Source organism: Canis lupus, chromosome 1 (assembly GCF_011100685.1).
Source record: "Canis lupus familiaris isolate Mischka breed German Shepherd chromosome 1, alternate assembly UU_Cfam_GSD_1.0, whole genome shotgun sequence".
Lineage (NCBI taxonomy): Eukaryota > Metazoa > Chordata > Mammalia > Carnivora > Canidae > Canis > Canis lupus.
In genome coordinates, this window is record NC_049222.1 from 84,202,018 (window position 1) to 84,223,956 (window position 21,939).

General features: G+C 36.3%; 1 protein-coding gene across 2 annotated transcripts in view; it reads right to left on the reverse strand.

Annotated features, from left to right (window-relative positions):
• RORB (RAR related orphan receptor B) overlaps positions 1 to 21,939 on the reverse strand; it is a 200,334-nt gene that overhangs the window by 55,305 nt on the left and 123,090 nt on the right. For both annotated transcript variants that reach the window (XM_038527077.1, XM_038527076.1), the window contains exons 2-3: positions 8,438 to 8,523; positions 3,650 to 3,791 (exon numbers count right to left, since the gene is read on the reverse strand). In XM_038527077.1, the coding sequence (XP_038383005.1) occupies positions 3,650 to 3,791; positions 8,438 to 8,523 (228 nt within the window). The remainder of the gene's footprint in view (positions 1 to 3,649; positions 3,792 to 8,437; positions 8,524 to 21,939) is intronic.

The window sequence follows — 21,939 nt, forward strand, 5'->3', positions numbered from 1 at the left end:
TGACAACTAGATAAACGCTTTTCGCTTCAAGAGAACCGACTTATAAAACTATCATCTGTGACTTTCCATAGTCGTTTTGAAAATTATTTTGTTACAATCTTTTGGTTGTAAAGTTTTCTATGCTTACATCTTGCTGCTTACCAAGGAAACCGGTCTTAATTTAACTTTTTTCAATTTCAAGGATGTGCCTTTTTTATAGTGCTCTAAGCTTAGTAGAAAAGATCAGATTCCATCTACCCAACCCTATTCATAATTTAAAAATATTCTTTCTCCTCCCTCTCCTTTCCCAGCAGAACTTCCTGTGATGATCGAATGTTCTTTGTGCCTTCCAATATGATAACCACAAGCCACATGTGGCTGTTGAGCACTTGAAATACAGCTACTGGGAGTGAAGAAGTGAATTTTAATTTTAACTAATTTTAACTAGTTTAAAATTTAACTTTAACTAATTTTAACTAATTTAATTTTAACAAATTTAAATTTAAATAGTGACATGTGAATACCATTCTGGATATTGGACAATGCTGTTCTAGAGAAGTAGAAGGCTGATCTGTGAAACCTGCCCTTGTAGGGCAGCTACTGCTTTTTCATAGATGCATGTCATTTAGGATGACACACACTCAATTATTGTAAGGTGAATATCATGCTTTCTCCTTGAGCCCAATAGCTTTCTACTGACACCAATTTTTTTTTTTTTTTTTATGGTTGGTTGGTTGGTTTGTAGTAATCCAGCTGGAATAGTTCATCCTTATTCCTCCAACTAACATTTGTGAAGGGTCCATTAAAAAGAAAAATAAATAAAATGGTGGAGAAGATTTGGTGGGCATATACAGGCTATACACTCTCCCACATATATACATGCATGCCTTCACCTTTGTACACACATAAACACATGTGTATGCATCTCAAGTGGATTTGATTTTTCATGTTCCATCTAAATGAAATTAGAAAAAATTTGTTATTGTAGAGTTTTTTGCCTACTTATATACGTGCTGTGGCTAATAAACCACTATAGAAGTGGAAATTCAGGATATAACGAAAGTTCAGTGATATCTAGCTATCTACAAGTGAAATAAACATCCTTGGTGCCATGCATAACCGACAGAAGGCAAATGCTGATATCAAAATGAAGATGTCACTTTATGTCTGAAGGAACATGGGTAAGGTGAATGTGGAAAGAAGTTAGTGTGAGGGCATCTTACTTTGGCTACTGGTACTCCACTAAAGCACTTTGAAAATACTTGCTTAATCAGTAGAAGGTAAGTATAATCAATTAGTGGCAGAGGAAGTACCACCTCTCATTCTTGAGTCCTTACTAGACATAGGTAATCAACCATAACTCCAGGGCTTTTAAAATCATTGACACCACAAATGAGCCACTACGTATCAACAAGAGATTAAACCTATTCAGCTACCCTGGTATTAATATAATTTATTTGCTATAAAGTGCCCTATATAATCAAGGCTCGGATGAAACTTCCTCTATATAACAGAGTAAAAAAGAATTATTTTCTCTTAGGAAGAATCATTTTTTTCTTCTGCTGGAGCCTCTTATCCTAATTCCCAAGCACCACCCCCACCCCTGAGCATTTCTCCTCATTAGTTTGACATACGACATATTCAGGATTATCTCTGGACCTAAAATTAAGATGGATCATTACCTTTAATCCCTAGTATCCTTAGACACTGCATTGCTTTTACTTGCAAATTTAAGTGCTGTGGTAAATTTCTTCCTCCTTGAGAGTAGATTGTGGCTCTATTAAATAATCCTCCCACTCCCCAACACATTTCTTTTATGCCATGGGATTCAAGCAATTTTCTAGATTTTGAGGACATTGGACTATATATATGCCTGTCTCTTGCCCATGATTCTTTTTACCAGCACAGACTCCCAAGATCTACCCTTCAAAAGAGATACTTTCTTTTATTGTATAAAGGAAGAAGTAACAAAGACAAATAACCAATGGCTTATCCTTTTTGTGCAATTATTAATATATACTGCCATTTATATACTGTCAATTAATATTGGAAATGAAGTATAAAATCATCAACTTAAGTTCCCATACAATTTCACTAAATAAATCCTTAACCACTAAATCCCCACCCTCCACCTTCTTCACTTTAGTTATGTGGAAGTACACAGTGCCATAAATTTACCCTAGGAATAATTTTACACAGTTAGAAAGTTTAGAGAAACAAACAAAAAGTCAGTTAATAGAAAAGTTTTGGAAACATACCGCTGCAAATTTAAAAGCTACCTATAAACTGAAAGGGACAAGATCAGGTTCTTTCTTTCTTTCTTTCTTTCTTTCTTTCTTTCTTTCTTTCTTTCTTTCTTTTTTGGTCAATTGTGTCTCCTAGTGATACTTTTATGCAAGGCAAGTTTAGATAGGTTGGGAAGTAGAAAAAAGGTAAACACAAGTTTATAATATAAGTATTTGGAGAATGCAAGCTAAGGAGTAAGTAGTTTATATGTTTAGATATCAAGACTTTTGCAGAACTGATTTCATCCAAATGAGTAAAAGGCCTCATAGTAATTTAATAACTCAAAAAATCCCTTTACATCATGCCATTTATCCATATTTCTTTAAAATCTAGAAGCCTGGCTGCCTGCCTTCCTTCCTTCCCTTTCTTTCTTCCTTCCTTTCTTCCTTTCATCCATACTACCTTGAACTTCATTAGAAGGAGTGTGACCAGAGGTAGAGAATCCACAATGATCCACATAAAAAGAATAAGTACCAGGGGAACTGTCTTTGTCTCAGAATCTAGGTAAAAGAGAATTCCATGGTCCATTCAACAAACATTTAGGTGCCTGCTTTTAACCAGACCCTGAGGATACAGTGAGAACAAGACAGAAATGCCTCCAGGACTCAGGGTTGCTCACAACCTGACACAGGAGTGCTGTAGTCAATGTCAGTGGGGAAATAATTAGTTTAGATAAGTGCTTAAAAATAGAAGCAATACTAGATGAAATTCTTTGTGTGAGTTTATTTGTCTTCTTTCATTAATCTAAGAAATTCAGTTGGGAATGCACCTCACCCTTTGGGGCCGTATTACGAGAAGGACACCACCCACACCATCCTTTTAAGACTTGGACTTCTGATTGCCTTTTTAATTTTCGTAATGCTTCAGAAAAGTCCATGTCTGCTAGTAGAACTTCTGGGCTTCCTACAGAAGTGCATTCTATTCCTTAACATCTCCACATACCAAGCAACTTGTGTACCAGTCAGAGGGACCCATGACCAAATGGTCCTGGTTTGCCTGAAACTGTCCCTGGTTTTGGCTCTAAAAATCTCACACCCAAGGGAACAGCTCATGCACAGGCAAACCTAGATAAGTGGTTGCTTTTCAGCCTAGGCCTGTGTGACTTTCACTTAACCTTGTCAGCACAGATTGCTCCATGAGCTACAGTAAAGTCTTTCCTTGCTTCCTATTTCATAGACAATACAATGTATGTGTGTGTGTGTGTGTGTGTGTGTGTGTTTTAATATGATCTTGCTTTTCCTCTTCATGTACTACCAGCACATGGTTTTCTTTTCTTTTTATCCCCAGTTCCCTTTGTCTAGAATCCTTCCAGTAGCTAAATAGACTCCAGCAAAACGTCCAATGTGAAAGCCTTTGAGTAAGAAATAGGAAGGCAGTTCCTTACCATCTCTTGACATTCCTAGGGCAAGACACTTCTGCAGTCGGCAGTGTTGGCAACGGTTTCTGTTGGTTCTATCAATTAAACAGTTTCTCTGCCTTGGGCAGGAGTAAGAGGCATTGTTTTGCTGGCTCCTCCTAAAGAATCCCTAGAAGCAAAAAGAGAATGTGAGGGAGATAGATTTCCAGGAAGGAAAATGGAGACAATTAACATATACCTTTGCTACATTTTCCACAGTGAATGTAATTGAGTTTAATTAAAAAGATTTTTTTTTTTTTTGTACTTCTCCTTGGATAGCTTACAGATGTTTCTACTGGGGAAAATATGTACTATCTACAGAGAGGTGAAGGTATCTTTCATTCATTCATTTAATCAATGTTTACCGAAGACATTTGTGAGCTGTGTTATTCTATGCAAAGAAACACATAACAGAGTTCCTGCCCTCACAGAGCAGTGAGAGAGGAGTGGCAAAGGACAGTGTCACAGCTAAGCCCAATATGACTCGATGGGGACAATAACACAATCTTACATCAAGAGTTTTAGGGGTGAGAAACTCGGGGTACTGGTCATCATAGCCATACCGAGGAGAGTGGGCGCAGTCTGTACCCCTATCTTCCTGGTTTCTAAAATGCATTTTTACCCATTTAAAAATTTTTAAATTTGGCCAGCATGCATCTGGAAGCACTGGTTGCTTTTTAAACCAGTGATATGCCTTATAATTAACCTCATCCTTAAATAAAGGAAACATGGCATATAAACTCTTCAATAAAAATAAGCAATAAATAAAAGCTGAACAGATGCTCTTTGCTTGGCTTCAGGCTATGGAGATGTAGAGGGTTTTCATGCAAGTAGGTTAGGGTCTTCCTGGTATAAACTTAACTGCCATGGACCATATACTACCCTCCTAAATAAATCCATAGCTGTGTTAATCATTTAAAAAATGCTTTGGATTTTTTTTTCATATGATTAGTTATATAAAACTGCCTTAGTTATAGAAAACTCGACATAGGAAAATCTGGGTTTCCTTAATTATAACAGGAGGATAGAGCAGGACTGGAATGATAGCGTAGCAGCTAGTGAGGCACCCACCTTGGCCACAAAATTTAAGTACAGGCCAAAAACCCTCTTAATTGGAATAAGTATTATTTTAACACAATATATTAAGAATCAACATTGATGTAAAACACCCTGAAAAGTTTAAAGAGGATCAAGATTATCGATTTTTCTTTAGTTTTGGGCTCTCATATGATATGGTCAGGCACATGAAGAGAAGTTGGCCACTCTTGTGAAGAACTTTAGAAATGGATGAGTGACCTGGTATCTTTTTAGAGAGGAATAAATGACTATTGGTTTTGTGTTGTAAGCCCCAAGCCATTCAAAACAAGGACTAGTCTGGTGTCCACAGGTCCACATGTATTACTTATATCATGGACCAGAGGTGGCAGAATGAGATATCCATTTGTCCAGTTCATATGAATTCATGGGGCCCTTTAAAAGAGAGTTCACATCTAAGCCCCCAGGGATTGAAATGATGTACTCCCCATGTAAATGGTCCCCGACATATAATGATTCAATTTACGATTTTTTGACTTTACAGATGGTTCGAAAGCAATATGCATTCAGTAGAAACCATACTTTGAATTTTGATTTTGGATCTCTTCCCAGGCTAGTGAGAGGCAGTATGGTGCTCTCTTGTGATGCTGGGCAGGGCAGCGGCCCCAGCTCCCCGTCAGCCCCATGAGCACGAGGGTCAACAACCCATACACTCACAGCCATTCTGGTTTTCACTTTTAGTGCAGTATTCAACAAATTACATAAGATATTCAACACTTTATTATAAAATGGGTTTTGTGTTAGATGATTTTTGCCCAACTACAAGCAAATTTAAGTATTCTGAGCACATTTAAGGCAGGCTGGGTTAAGCCACGATGTTTGGTAGGTTAAGTGTATTAAATGCATTTTTGACTTAAGATATTTTCAACTCACAGTGAGTCTGTGGGGACATAACCCCATGCACATCAAGGAAAATCTGTACCATCAAAGCTGTCAGAAGCCATAAATTTGGCCCATCAGTCTTGATAAAAGATGACTTGGAATTTACATTCTAAGAAAGAATTGGTGAGTTTTTTTTTTTTTTTTTTTTTTTTTAAATCTTTGGATACTCCAGTGCCACTTAGCAAAAGAGCTGACAGAGAAGACTTTTGAAGTCACAGCTACAGGCCTAATTTAAGGCCAAATTGACATTAATTACGAGGCATTTCTTGCTTATCTGTTGCTCATTATTGCAAATGAGGTCTTTGGCATGAAAAAGAGATTCTGTTTCAAATTTTATTGAACGAGGAGGAATTTGAATAAGTGCGCAAGCTGAATTGATGTTATTTGAAACGGGTTGTTTATGTTGACTCAAGAATGGTTTTATGAAAATTCAGAGGTTGATACTCAACACGCTGATACTGACATCTTATTCTGAACAGAGTTTCTTGAGTTTTCTATTTGGAGAAAAATGCAGCATATTTACACATGTGGGTTTTCCCATGAAATAAAAAACAGTAGTGTCGTGTACAATGTCATTTCGGCTACAACTTCAGAGTATGCCTCTGAATAGCAGTGTAATTTCTAGGATTGTCTCTTCTTCCTTAAGTAGAAAAGATGCCATGGACCTACACACTTGTTTCTGGCTATTGACCTTGTGGAATATATTTGTTCTGTGGTTAAACCTTGTAGAAATTACTGTTTAAAATGCTTTGCTTTTGGGACGCCTGGGTGGTTCAGCAATTGAGTGTCTGCCTTCAGCTCAGGTCTTGATCCCAGTGTCCTGGGATCGAGTCCCACATCAGGCTCCCCATAGGGAGCCTGCTTCATCCCTCCGCCTTTGTCTCTGCCTCTCTCTGTGTGTCTCTCATGAATAAATAAATAAAATCTTTAAAAAATAAAATAAAATGTTTTGCTTTTTAATATGAATGCAGGCTCCTATTTTGAAATCAGTCATTTTCCAAATAGAGCTTATACAATGAGACACAAAACATCTACACTTTGACACTGATCTAAAAAAATATATTTGGTGGATACTTTGTAAACTAGACCAGAGGCCTTAAAATTGCAAAATAAACCAGCACAGTGGTGGAAATGTTTTTCTTGGTGGCCCTGGATTCCAAAATTATTAGCGTTTACAAAGAAAACTATTTGTCTACCTCCCAGAGATAGTAATAACTTATTCTAAGGAGAGTAAAAAATTACTGACTTGGAATTTTGCTTTATTATTATTTGCTTTTTTCTTCTGATGAGTTGAAAAAATTGCATTAAGGTGGATAACATACAGTCCTCAATTGTAGGTCTGCAGAGGAACAGAACGCAAGGCATGTCTCATGATATTCAAATATGGATTATCACTAATCACCTTTAAAGCAGGTCAGGATGTCGATGGGTTAGTTATATTCATTTTATTCTCCCCTTTCCGGATCCTTTTCCCACTTTGTTTTCATTTCTTTCTTTCTTTCTTTCTTTTGCTGAAGTTTCAATTTCAGGAATCATACTTTTTTGAGACTATTTTGCCAGCATTACCACGTGACAGCTATGGTATGTTTTATTTCACGTATATTTGAGTCTATTAGGATTAAGGGTGCTTCTTAGAATCTATGATCATGCTACATCTCCTTAAGTCTACTGATTTAAAACAATTTTTTAAAAATTTTTAAGTAATTTGTCCATCCAACATAGGGCTCAAACTCAAAACCTCAAGATCAAGAGTTGCATGCTCTACCAACTGAGCCAGCCAGGTGCCCTTAGTCTACTGATCTTAAATGAATGATTTGTTCTGTTTCCATATTTGATCAAAAATGCAACTTTGCCAACATAACACTTTTCACTCGCAGAGCATAGCTGCATTTTGTTTGTTCTGGTGACATACTGCCCTTTGAAATTAGGTGTGGAATTGTTTTTTATTTCCCTATAGTATTTAGTTTCTCACTCTTGTTTTTTTCCCTTCTAAGGAAGGATTTTAAAAACATACTGTGAAGTTTCAAGTTTCTCTTATTTCAGGTTAACTGTATGTTAACTGCTATTTTCAACTTTATATTTTAAGAGCGACTTGTTCATTGGAATTAGGTTGTCTTTGGAAGGGTTGGTTGGATCTGTCCTTGGAGAGACACACGGGGTGGAGAATGAAAAATCCTGTGTTTTCGGCCATTCTTTTTCACTAACTAGATCAGTGATGCTGGCCAAATGACATGGTCTTGTTTATGCTTCCTTATCTCATTGAAAAATGAGCAGGTTGGGGCAGATGATTCTTGATTAATTTAGATATTATTTGGTATACTTTTGACATTCCATGCTTCTACTTTTATTTTTCTGGGATATAAGAATAAAGGATGACCATATGCATATTGCAACTGTTGCCTGTGACTTCTTTCTCAAGCAGATAAATAAATGTAGCCCATCTGCTTATAACTTTAAACTTTGTTTCCCCTTGTAATAAATGCCCCTGAGTTGACTGAAGATAGTACTGTTAAAACAGCAAGAAGCAGTATTTCTCTCTCTGTAAATGTGAATAATTCAAGATTTAAGTAACAATCCATTTGTAAGTAGCTGCTGACCAGGTGGGCAATCACAAAAAGCTGAAAGGCCCAAGGACAGAACACCAACCCACCCACACACCAAGTAGAAATTCCCGAATGTCAGCAGCAGCCACAAGCATCCTTCAGTGGGCTCCTTCTTGAAAAAGCTGTCACCACGTGCAGGGTGATGTGCCTGAGGCAAACACGATGCTGTCGGCGGTGCTGTGTTAAAGTCCCCTACCTTGCAGCCTTCACACGTGATGACTCCGTAGTGGATCCCGGAGGACTTATCGCCACAAATTTTGCATGGTATCACTTCAATTTGTGCTGAAAGGGGAAAAGAGACATTCTGAGCTTCTTCCTTTTGCTCTCCTATCTCCCTCCCCCCTCCCCCCCCCTCCCCCCCCCCCCCCCCCCCCCCCCCCGCATGACCTCAGTGTCCGAAGACCCTGAGGCTTAGGGTCACCCGCCACTGTTTGCATGGCTTCTCTAAGCTGCCTCTAACTAAAAGGGCATCCAACTACCAGCACTTGCTTTGTTATTCCAAAACTAAAAAATATATAACCAGGGACCAGAAGTTTTCTAAATTCTTAGTTCACTGCTTTCTCCTTTTTAAACTTGATCTGGTAATTAAATTGACTCAAAAATCCCTTGAACCTGTGGCTTTGGTTTTCTTATTTTGCATTTCAAACATGAAGTCACTGAGAGCTATCACACTGCCTTTTTTCAACAGCATTTTAAATAAGTAAATAAAGCAAAACTGGAAGGGGTGGCGGTGGCTTTATGCATTATGTGGCTGGATGTTTGCTTGTGAAAATGTCAATGGTGACAATACTTACTGAGTATACTCTGTATGTCCACGAAAATAATAAAAGTTGTTGACACAAGATAGGCTATATTGACAGAAATAATTTCGCTAATAAAACAAAATTAATACATGGAGAAATCAGGGGAAAAATGATACAACATGTGGCTACTTTGATGTCAATACCAACAAAATAATTTCGTGGAGATGAGGACATTTGGGCTGATGTTGAAGATTGCTTACAATGAGATTATGCTGACGTGAAAGGCAAAGGGCCCAGCAGAATGGAGTGGAAGAGGTCTGGAATGACAGTGACTCGTGATCATTGGGATAGACAGCTCAGCTCTATAGGAAACGTGGGCCATATGGTTGGATAAAGGGAGTGATATGATAATGGAGCTCCTGGGAGTTACATAGAGGAGTTTTCTGGCCATAATGATTCAAGGAAGGGAACAGGGTGAAGACATATAGAAGCATGGTTTGGGTCCCTTAGAAAGGTGGGTTCAGCAAGCTAACCAGAAATAAGCAGAAGACCAACTAAAAGACTATTCCAAATCTGGTGCTAGGAGATGAAATTGTGGATTACATCAATAACAGGATAAATAAAGAGGAAGAAGGAAATAGAAAGACAGTTCAATCGGAATAATAAATGAAAGAAAAAATCCAGAGGTAGAAACTGATGGAGAATCAAAGGTGACTTCCAGCTTCACCCTGGAGGGTGAGGTTCAATAACAGGTTTGACACAAATGGGATTGTTGGTAAGGCAACTCGTATGTGTGCACGGGGAGGCACCTGTATGTTGAACCTTTTGGAAAGATGAGTTTAAGTCATCAGTATCGAGATGATGGATGAATTCGTGAGATAAACTTTATTTAGAATGTAGTAATTCCTATGTCCCTGGTAGTATTCTAAGTGTTGTTAAAATTGTACACACCAGGAAGAGCTGCTATTCCTGTTCCAAATTTAAAATAATTATGCAAAATATGCCTCAAAATGCTTTGTACATCAATCTGCCATTTGGATGCTTTTCTACAGTTTCCCACCCTGGAATATACAAAACAGATAAATGCAAGACATAACCTGTTTTTTTTTCTTATTGTTTTACATTTTTGAAAAAGATAATCCTTAGCTTTAGGAGAGCATATTCAATTTTTTGAAATTAAATATTTTACAGTAAGTTCAAGTCATCTTTATAAGCAAAAAATTCAGTGTTATGGGGCCTATTTTTCATATGAGAAAACTGAGGATCCAAGACATTAATGATACCCTTGAGTTGATTTGGGAGATGGCAACCAGAAATTATCCAGTTTTCCCAATACTTTGTTTAGTAACCCTTTCTCTTCCTATCACAGAGATACGATATGAATACAATTTTGAATTCCTATATTATCCCAACAGCACCAGCTAAAGAGATAATGATAAAAACATGAGAAGATGAGACAATAACTAAAATAGTTATTAGCGTAAGTATTTATATTGCTTCTGTTTCTTCAACTTTCAGAATTCATGAACTGGTATTTGTTTTCAAGGTTTAGTGATATGGGGAAAAAAATGTGAGATTTGACGTAATTTTCTTCTGTTTTCCTGGATTCCTGTTCCTAATCTGTTAATGGTTGGGTCCATGGCTAAGATAAAATTCTTATATTGTTATCTGGTTTATAGAGTTTAGCTGACAAACGACAATGATTTGTGAGTATTAAATGAGATATTTCATGAAGAAGTGCCTGGCAAACAGTAAAGAGCTACAAAATGTCAGTCTTTATCAGCATTAGAATTATTGTTAGCTGGTATTTCTAATGCTATTGGACAAGAATTATGATACATCATGTTATTATTCCTTTATTAAAAATCTTATTTAAAAAACTCAAATGAATGACACTATACATTATTTGTATTTTTTTTTTTTAGTAATAACCTTTCAAACAGTGGATTCTTTATAATGATTACAAAATTGACTAAAAATACCAGGTATCTACTGTACAGTTAGTTGTTAGGCTTATATGATTTTAAGTCAGAGGCACTCTTTGCATAAATTACTCCCCAGGGAGTAACTTACACGTGGGGAGAATCTGCTTCAATAACTTCTTAATTATAAAATGATCTAACTCTAAAGGAAATGAAAATAGAGGTAATTTGCCCCCTAGGGTGTGAGAAGATGTTTTTGAAAGCCACAAAGGTTATCTTATACAACTCGGAAAATACAAATGGGATAAGGAATGATTCGATAGAGCATCTGCATATTTATACATATTTATTATCCTAGCTCAACATGTAATCCTGAAGAACTATAAACATTTTAACAGTATTTTTAAAGAGAAAGAAGTCACTTTATAAAAAGTCACATATAAAAAGTTTATATGTGTTTTGCTATGTGTGGGAAGGGATTATCGACTTGGAAAACCTATGACCGTTCTTACCTATTATGGTGGAACAGGTCATTTGAGGTTCATTAGAGAAGATAAACTTAAATAATTTAAAGGACTAATTCTGTTCCTTTGCTCTCGTTTAAAATAAATAGTTGCTAAGCTACAACATCATAGCTCATACTAGGTATTTTATAAAGCATGTCTTCAAGGCAGAGTATTTCAGACACTGATTAGGACAATACATGGCATTTTTGCTCCAATATAATAAACACTTCTAGTTGTCTTGCCATTAGTCCAGCCACCAGTCCACAGTTATCTTGCAGTGGACGCAGATCTGCGACATGCTATTTATCATGGTTTCAAGCTGAACATCTAGGGAGGATTTGGTGGCTTGGATCACACCAGCTGTGAGAGTGAAAGCACCATAAGGAAACTGAGGGAGGAGCTCAACTTTCCTACTCTCGTGTGACTCATGGATTAATTCAACAACAGTGTTCTCTGAAAGATGAGCATAAAGGAGCCAGAATGCCCTGAGAGATGGCTTGAGATGTGCTCATTTCTCAGTTTTTCCATTTCTTATATCTTCTGCTCACTTACATTTTTTCTATCGATAGTCCTCTGTGGAGACTAGAGTGAAAATTTTATTTACCCATTCATTTTTGTGTGTGTATAAAAGTAATCATATATAGTATTTTGGAAGTGATCTTTGTATGTCAAAGAATAATCATGAAAGATTTAACATAATTTGATGTTTTACCTTATATAAAATCACTTCATGAAGTACAATTAATTTAATACCCCATGATCTGGCAGGCAGGTCCTATTCAACAATTATAAACTAGTCACAGTTTGTCTCTTCTTTGAAGATGACAGTTCTCTCCTCTCCCCGCAGGACCTCCTGAAGGCTCTTCCTTGCTTAGCGCCCCTTCCTACAACACTGCAAAAAACCACTGTGTGTTCAGTTCTTCCTGATGATCAAAATGTACATGTCTTTTTGTTCTGCTCCCTCAGAACCCCCTGCTGGTGAAGGCAGGTGTTAAGTTAGATTAACTAATCCAGGCTAATGCATTCACTAGAAAATGCATCACTTTGATGCATCGAAATACCTTAATTCTTAAAAGAACCCATCAGGAATGGTAGTAAGAGTGGACTGTTAAGGTACTTTCTAGTTGAAGGAAACATTTTTACTGCTTGTGTTCTTGTGGCTCTCAATTCCCTATTCCATCTCCTATACTTCAGCCCAGCCATTTTTATAGTCTGGGCATTTTAAGTATAATTGTGGAAAGGGTCTAGGTAGTATTTTACTTTTTTTTTTTTAATTTTCTATCAAGACCAAAAGAGAATTTGTATAACTCTTAAAAAAGCAATAGTCCTAATTTTCTTTCTTTCAGTACAACCGAGAGTCAATATATTCCCTTTTGTAAAAAAGGCTTTAAACCATACTGATTTCCCATATTTGGGGTGAGAAGAAGTAATCAGAATCTTGTAACTAGGGTGGATATATATTTTGGAATAGGTCCCCAAATGATTCTGGTACAATAAGGTTCCTATTGAGGATTAAATGAATCAAGTTATGAACTAGGAATTCTTGGTAGCAGGTAAATTGCCTGCAAAAGAAATAAAACCCAGTGACAAGCCTATGATCTGAAAATTCTAAGGAATGACCAGGAATTCCCTATTTTCCTGACCTTTGGTTTGGGCTATACTTTTAGCATCTTTTTTTTTTAATAATAAATTTATTTTTTATTGGTGTTCATCTTTTGTTTTCTGTCTTTCTTTCTTTCTTTTTTTATTTATGAGAGAGAGAGAGAGAGAGAGAGAGAGAACAAGCATGAGCAGGGGAAGGGACAGGGAGAGAATCTCAAGAAGATGTCCCACTGAGGGTGGAGCCAGATGCGGGGCTTGACTGCAGGACTCTGAGATCATAATCTGAGCCAAAATCAAGACTTGATGTCCAATTGACTGAGCCACCCAGGCACTCCCCTTTCTCTTTTCCTGAAGGGAAATAAGGAGTATCTGCCCCATCTACAATAACTTCCATTCCTGGATACTGGGTTTGCGCCCGAGTGTCTGTTTCCCAGAATTTTACAGCTATGCTAAAAGTGGGCAGTGCAAGAAAAACTTCTAATGTCTGAGTGAAGAACAGTTTGCACATACAAAACTTCCAATAAGGATGACTATTTTGGTTAAAATTTCCTTTACACATGGTCTCAGTAGCCCAATTTGTAGCTTACCTATCATTTGTGGCAAGTGGAAATTAAAATCCATTTGTAGTTTTTCCCTCTCTCACTGGCTGACTGATAAGTTTATACCCCTATTTGGCATACAATCTTCTGATGTCACATAAGAGCAAACCTATAGGAGCAAGTATTTCTAAGATCTGGTTCCACTGTAACTTTGATTTATCAGAAAAGAGCCCCAAGAATGAAGTATGGAAAAATGAGACCCTCAGGAAAAAAACAAAAGTCTTTGAGCTTTATATCATGCTACGTGGTGACTCTAAAAGATTCCTGACATTGGGATCAGGTAAGTGTTCATATATGTTTCATCAGGGCACACAGCATCCTAATCCCAGCTTTCTGCTTAAATGCCAAATACAGTGCACGTGATTCAGTGCACTCTCTTTCCTACTAGAATTCCTCTAATTCCTCTATCAATATTTGGGATATCCCTATCTTCTTAAATTCTCCTCTGTAATATTCTGAGTGGTAGTCTGTGTGAGCCTTTGGTTCCATTCAGTTTAGATAGATAGCTATTGAGTGACCTACAGATAACATTTATTTTTATATTATTCTATCTGTTAATGACATGTCATTGGAAGCCAGAGCAAGAATAAATTACTATCATATGAGAATGGCAAAATATGAATTTTTCAAAGTCATGATTTATAGGATTATCATACATATGAACAGTCCGCCCTGAAGAGTTGCTTGCCTACTCTCACTCCTCAAAAGCCTGAAACAACAGAGAATGAGACCAACAAAGGACAGTGGCAGCAATTAGTGTTATCATTAATAGCAATTACTGATAATAAGTTAAATATCCCCCTTGGAAGTTGTAGTGGTTTTAAACTCAACAATTTATGAATTAATTTCCATTAACTACATCTTGTCTTATAAAGGTTTTTATTTTAACAAGATAATATGTGTGTAGGAGCTGACATCATTCAGGATGAAAGCAGTAATGTGTCCTGTGACCACCTACGGTGTGGTCTGCAGACCAGGGGCATTGGCATGACCTAGAGGCATGTTAGAAATGCAGGTGATCTAGACTTAGCCAAGACCAATTGAATCAGAATTTGCTTTTTAACAAGTTCCCTAGGACAGCATTCAAGGTTGAGAAGAACTGCTCTATGATGTCCAGGTAATTAGAGTTTTTGCTACTCTGAGAACTAATGGAATTTTTAATTTCTTTGGCATTAAGGGAAATGAAAAACTTTTTAAGATTCAGGAACAGCAGTTTCTGCTGTTGTCTGTTAAGTATTTCTCTTTTGTTCAAAAGGCAGTAGGATACTTGGAGGGTTGGTTACAAAAAAAACCTGGTCATTAATTGACAAGGGATGAGAAAAAGAAGCCAGTGTATTTCCAGAAACATCTTGCATTACTGTAATTAACACCCAGTGTACTGGGTTTCCTTTATAGATTTTAACGATTGTCAGCTGTGGTGACGACATCTTCATATTGTAACACTGTGTGGTAGTATGTCCTCCCTCTTTTGTGGACCTACTCTTGAGGTTTGGCCACTAGCTCACTTTCTGGATGTTCTGCAAAAAAAACTCTCCAGAAGATTTTAGAAAGTAGTTTTTCTATTTTAAAATTTTAATTGCACAAAGTTTACTTCTTTTGGTGGAGATAAGGAGGTCAAACAGTATTTGAAACAGAGATGATCTCATTTCAGCTCTCCATGGTAATTCTGAAGATGATACATTTGGAAAGCTGCCCCAAATGTGGAGTCATATTAGTTAACAGAGCTCAGTAGACATGATGGCTACTCATCGCATCCCTCCCACCTATCATCACGCTGTCCTGAACCGTACTTCTCAAAGTGTGGTCCCTGATCAGCAGTACTGCATTACCTGGGTGCTTGCTAGAAATTCGGGTATTAATTTCTACATTAGACCCATATAATCAGAATCCGCATTGTAACAATATCTCTGCAATTCATGGGCATGGTGAAATTTGAGAAATTCTGGAAGAAAGAAAGGGAAGATGTTCTACAATTTAACTCTCCAAGTGTCTACCCCCTAAACCACAGCTCCATGTGAGGAGAACTTCATCTTAAAAAAAGAAGACATGGAGCACCTGGCTGGCTTAGTCAGAAGAGCACGTGACTCTTGATATCAGGGTCATGAGTTCGTTTCCCACATGGAGTGTAGAGATTACTTAAATACATTTTAAAAACTTAAAAGAAAGATGACATGTATTCTTGATAACTAATTTTTTCAGTTATAAAAAGAAAACAGCGATTTTTTTGCTTCAGCGAAAAACCTGTTTCTCTGTAGTTCTCTCTTTTGTTTCTGAGCCTTTCTCTAGTCTTCATTTAGCAGAAATCTTCTACAGAAAGCTTATATTTACGTGGCACCCCCTGGCGTTCTCCAGGAATGGAGAACTCCACACACCAGGTCACACAGATGACTCAGAGCGAATAAGCAGACTTTATTCCCTGGATAAAAATATAATAAGATAAAAAACCCCTCTTTCTGAAAGATGAACAAATACAGCTTTTCTATGTTAAAAATCAAATTGCATTAAGAGAATGAACAGGTAAATTATGGACAGAATGAAAATATTGTAAAACATATATCTGACAGAGGACTTTTATCCAAAATATTCAGAATTTTCAAAATTCAAAAAAATGAGCAAAAGCCCAGAACAGACATCTCAGCAAAGAAGGTGTATGAATGGCAAACAAGCATATGAAAAGCTGCTCACATCATAGGTCATTAGGGAATTACAAATTAAAACAACGTGATGCCACTATACACTTATCAAAATGACTAAAATCTAAAGAAAAAACCTGACAAAACCAAACGCTAGCAAGGATTCAGAGCTAAAGGAATGCTTATTTGTTGCTGGTGTGAATGCAAAGTGGGACAGTCACTTTGGAAGGCAGTCTGGCAGTTTCTTAGAAAACTACATGGTCTTACCATATGACCGAGCAACTGAATTGGAAACTCTTATCCACATAGAAGCTTTTGCATTAATGTTTATGGCAACTTTATTCATACTTGCCTCATAAATGATATATCCTTTAATACATGAGTGGATAAACCAACTATAGTACATCCAGACAAGGAATATTATAAAAAGAAGTAAACTATTAAGCCATGAAAAGACATGGAAAAGTCATATGTACATATTGTTAAGTGAAAGAAGGCAGTGTAATTCCAACTATATGACATCTTGGAAAGGGCAAAATAGAGACAATAAAAAAATCAGTGGTTGTCACAGATTCAAGGGATGGAGGGAACATAAATAGGTGAAACATAGAGAATTGTTAGGGTAGTGAAATTATTCTGAAGGATATAATGGTGGATACATGTCTGTTCATTTGTTGAAACCTATAGGATGACACAACACAAAGAGTGAACTTTAATGTACAGACTATAGTTAATAATGTATCTGTACTGGCCGCAGTAACTTCTTACTAGACACGTCTCTAGAGGCAAGGGACACAAAAGCAAAAATGAATTATTGGGACTTCATCAAGATAAAAAGCTTCTGAACAGCCAAGGAAACAATCAATAAAACTAAAAGGCAACCTATAGAATGGGAGGATATTTGCAAATGATACATCAGATAAAGGGCTAGTATCCAAAATCTGTGAAGAACTTCTCAAAAAAAAAAAAAAAAGAAAAAAAAGAATTTCTTAAACTCAATACCCAAAGAACAGAAAATCCAGTCTAGAAATAGCCAGAAGACATGAACAGACATTTCTCCAAAGAAGACATACACATGAAAAAAAAAAAAAGAGAGACATTATAAATGGCTAATAAACACATGAAAGAATGTGAAATATCCTCATCATCAGGGAAATACAAATCAAATCACAATGAAATACCAACTCACACTGGTCAGAATGGCTGAAATTAACAAGTCAGAAAATGACAGATGTTGGAGAGGATGCAGAGAAAGGGGAACCCTTTTGCACTATTGGTGGGAATGCAAACTGGTTCAGCCACTGTGGAAAACAGTATTGGGATTCCTCAGAAAGTTAAAAATAGAGCTACCCTACGACCCAGCAATGGCACTAGTAGATATTTATCCAAAGGATATAAACATAGTGATTCATAGGGGCAAATGCACCCCAATATTTATAGTAATGCCTACAATAGCCAAACTATGGAAAGAGCCCAGATGCCCAACAACAGATGATTAGAAAAAGAAGATGTGATATATGTATGCAATGGGATATTACTCAGTCATCAAAAAGAATGAAATCTGGCCATTTGCAATGATATGGCTGAAACTAGAGGGTATTATGCTAAGCAAAATAAGTCAGTCAGAGAAAGATACCATATGCTTTCACTCATGTGGAATTTAAGAAACAAAACTGATGGAAGGGAAAAAATAAGATAAAAACAGAGGGACACAAACCAAAAGAGACACTTAATTCTAGAAAACAATCTGAGGGTTACTGGCGGGAAGGGGGTTGGGGGAACAGGGTAACTGGGTGATGGGCATTAAGGAGGGCACATAGAGCTCATGTAATGAGCACTGGGTGTTATATACAACTGATGAATCACTAAATTCTACCCAGAAAATAGTTAACTAACTTGAATATAAATAAAATCTAAAATAGTAAAAGAGAGAGAGAGAGAGAAAAGAAAAAAAAATAATGTATCAGTATTGGCTCATCAATTGTAACAAATATATCACACTCATGCAAAGTATTAATAATAAAGGAAATTGTATGTGTGGGGTGAGTAGATATATGGAACTCTATTCAACTGTTCTATAAATCTAAAAAGGCACTAAAAATTCTATTAATTATTTAAAATAATTGAATTACAGAAAACCATTTCTCTTGATGGAGGTAGTGAGAATCATCTGAAACAGCCCAACAAAGACAAATCAGGAATACTTTAAAAAACATTTAATTCAGCAAGCAAGTGTTCATTTTAGGCCACAAATAAAAGTAAATCCAAGTTTCTATTTTCAAAATGAATACAGTGATTGTACAGCCCTACACAGGTCTAAATCATTTTTTGAATGCAAGGCAGACTGGGATAGTGCTAGATGAGCATGGAGTAGAAGACACTGATTTCAAGTAGGGGGAAGCTCGAAGATTTGGTTGACGAGGTGGTTTTGGGCCAGGTCCTAGACAGTGAGCAGCACTTCAGGTGGTCAATATATAGGAAAGTGGCAAAGTTGAAATTGGTGACTAAAGATTGAAAGAGGAAAATCCAATTATGAGAGTAAAGTTCTAGACAAGATATTTAAACTTATTTTGGGGGCCTAGTTATTGGGGTTAAAAGATCAGTAAATAGTAGCAGAAAGCTTTTAGAACTATCATACTAATATGCTTTCTATCTCTAGTCACATACACCAGGTTGAACTACATGAAATTACCACTTTTTTTCTGCAGGAAAGCACTCAGTATTGGCAATTTCATATGGCTCAATGCAGTATTACTGTTTACTATGCTCTAAGAAATGGTTCATATACTACTTTCTTTTTAAGAATACTTGGAAAAACAGTCAACAGGGACATATATGACAAATATGAAAATAAAGACATTATATTATATAATGAAGATAGAAAATTTAAAAGTTGGAAGAGGAACATTAATTACACACACACACACACACACACACACACACACCCCAAGAAAATCCCGAGGAACTGAGATTTGGGATGGAAAGCATACAATACGACTTCTCATTTTCTTTATTGATACAAGCTGTAGAGACCATTCCTCAAGTTCTTAGCACTTGTTCAGAGAGTTCAAAAATAAGAAAAAATATGTCTTTCTCTGCTTGGTGGCAAAGAAAGGCTAAATCTCTTGAAGTATGTTAAAAAAGAGACAAAGCAGGACCACAGGGAGAAGAACTAGGTTATATTCTAAAAGGCAGTGATCAGAATTCAATTTCAATGCCTTTGCTCTGGAAAAGAGAAACCTTATAATATAAAAATGGTATATCATCCTCTTGTAAGGTATTTGGGTGGATTATTGTCCTGCAAGAAGACAGTGTCCACATAAGATCAGAATGTTAGCACCATATTAACATTTTTCCCCCCTGATGTCATATGTTAATTTAACTGGCTCATTATGTCCTGTAATTTGCTTGGATGACCAAAAACTGAACAGTGGTATTAAGTGTCATGCTTTCATATTTACAAACTTAATCTGTTTTTTAATATGTGCTTAGCCATTGATGCAGCAAATTAATTACATAAACAACTTTAGAACATATATGAGGTATTTGCATCTGTTTTATGTGTCAGAGAGAGACGGTGAAAGAGACAATGGAATGGAAAATGAACAGTCACTACAAAGACTTCCTTTGCCATCAGAGGGTTGATTTAGGGAAAAATTTGCATGAAGAGACATTCCAACATGACATAGGGAGTTTTCACTTATGGGAAAACACTTCGGACATATAATGGCATCAGCGACTATTTCATAAGAACTCAGATTTTAGGCACTCATTTTTTTGGATTATCTGCAAGAGCTTTGATTTTGTTTTTAACAGATAATGCTACAATAGCAAAATCTATTGCAAGCTTCTGCATTGAGAATTAGACTATCATATCATTTATGTTCTCTCAAAGGCATGTATGGGTTCATCCTTACATAAATAGCCTTTACAAAAAAAGGAGATATGTAAATTTTAAAGGAAGGTGTTCTCATCTTCACACAGCACCAGAAATTATTTTAGGGGTGAAATGATAATTCCGGAAGTCACTTTTGAAGCTAGGTTTTATAATTCCCCCCCCATGCTAAACATCACAAAGGCACTCTATCAATGTAGGCAAAGGCTTAGCCACTCAACAAATGGAGAATTATGAGTGCCCAGCTCCCTCGAAGACTGAGTGCCTGTTCTGCTGATACTGCACACTTTCCCTAAAGAGATTACCAGCATAATCCTAAATATTATAGGACCCAAGCTATCTTATTTTTGAGCTCATCAGATCCAGTATGCTGCACATAATCCGTCACAGCTTTATTCAGTGTTTATGTAAGCTGGTGCAAGAGTTGTAGGAACATTGGTGACCAAAGTACCAAGAACAAATATCGTGATATTCAAATTTCACTTTAACAAGTTTCCTTTATTTTTTTCCCTATAAGTGGAAAATTCACAATCATTATTTGATAGTTTTTGATAACATCTGCATGGAGACATTTATGGTTGACTTATTTGTTAGCTCTGTTTCTTATATATTAATTTCTATCAGAGGCCTTTTGAGGCTACCAGTGAACTGAACTGGTAGGAAAAAGAGAAGGTTTTTTTTTTTTTTTCTTTTTTTCTGTCATTTCTTTAGAGGTTTGAGTTACCTCAAAGCAGCAGAGATATTTCTTTGGGGGGAAAATAATAGAGGAAAAAAATTGGTGAAAACTAGAAATTGCTGAGCACAGTACTAAGTATTTTACTGTAGTAGCTTTTTAAAAGGCTGCAGGCTTAAATTTGGATATTCCTTTTAATTCCACTAAAATTTAAAAGGAAAGTAAAATATTTGTTTCTCTTTGCAAAATGATAAACACACATTTGCTCATATAATTCATTTTAAAAATGCGGCGTGTGCATGTGTGTGCGTAAACACACACACACAAGCTTAAAATCAAGCATTGTGTTTTATGAATTTTACAACAGCAGGAAAAATTCCTGTTTCTTTTTCTCACCAAATCAGGGTAGAGAGGAAAACTTATGTTCACCTGTCAGCCTCTGCTAATTGTAATTCAGACTCAAAGAGGATTAAGTGCATAGACGTTAATACGTCCAGTGTTATTAATTTCTAAACAACAATAGCAACAATATCCCGAGTAAATCTGTCAGTAGTAAGGATAAATAGTCGTTTAAAGACTCCATTGATGTCAGAACTGCAATCTGCTGGTAATGGCTTATTTCTCCAATACAGTCTTTAAATACATACATTTTGAAATCAGTGAATAATTTCATTGAAATATCCATACCAGGAAGCTGTAAGTGTGCAAAGATGTAATCTGAGTTTACATAATATCTGAAGGACTTTAGTTTGATTAGTAACTTTTTTGAACAACTGCAAGGTTTGTATTATTTGAAACAATTATGTTAATTTACATTTTAATATTTCCCAACTGTTTGTTCCTTGCTACCTAGTAATAGCAAAAAAGTGGCAACACATCATGCATCACATTGCCCTGATATATTTTTAAAACAAATGCTCAAAACCGGTCTCAAAACATTATGAGATAATGTGCATTTGGGGAACCAGCTACTAACTTGTAAAAAATTATGGAGAAATATTCAAATATGATTCACCTTATTGTTAATAATCCCTCAACCACATAGATTTCCTTTTTGGAGACTAGGTTTCTTACATATGAGAAACTGTCTGGCATAATAATAATAATGTGAATTTTTAAAAAATC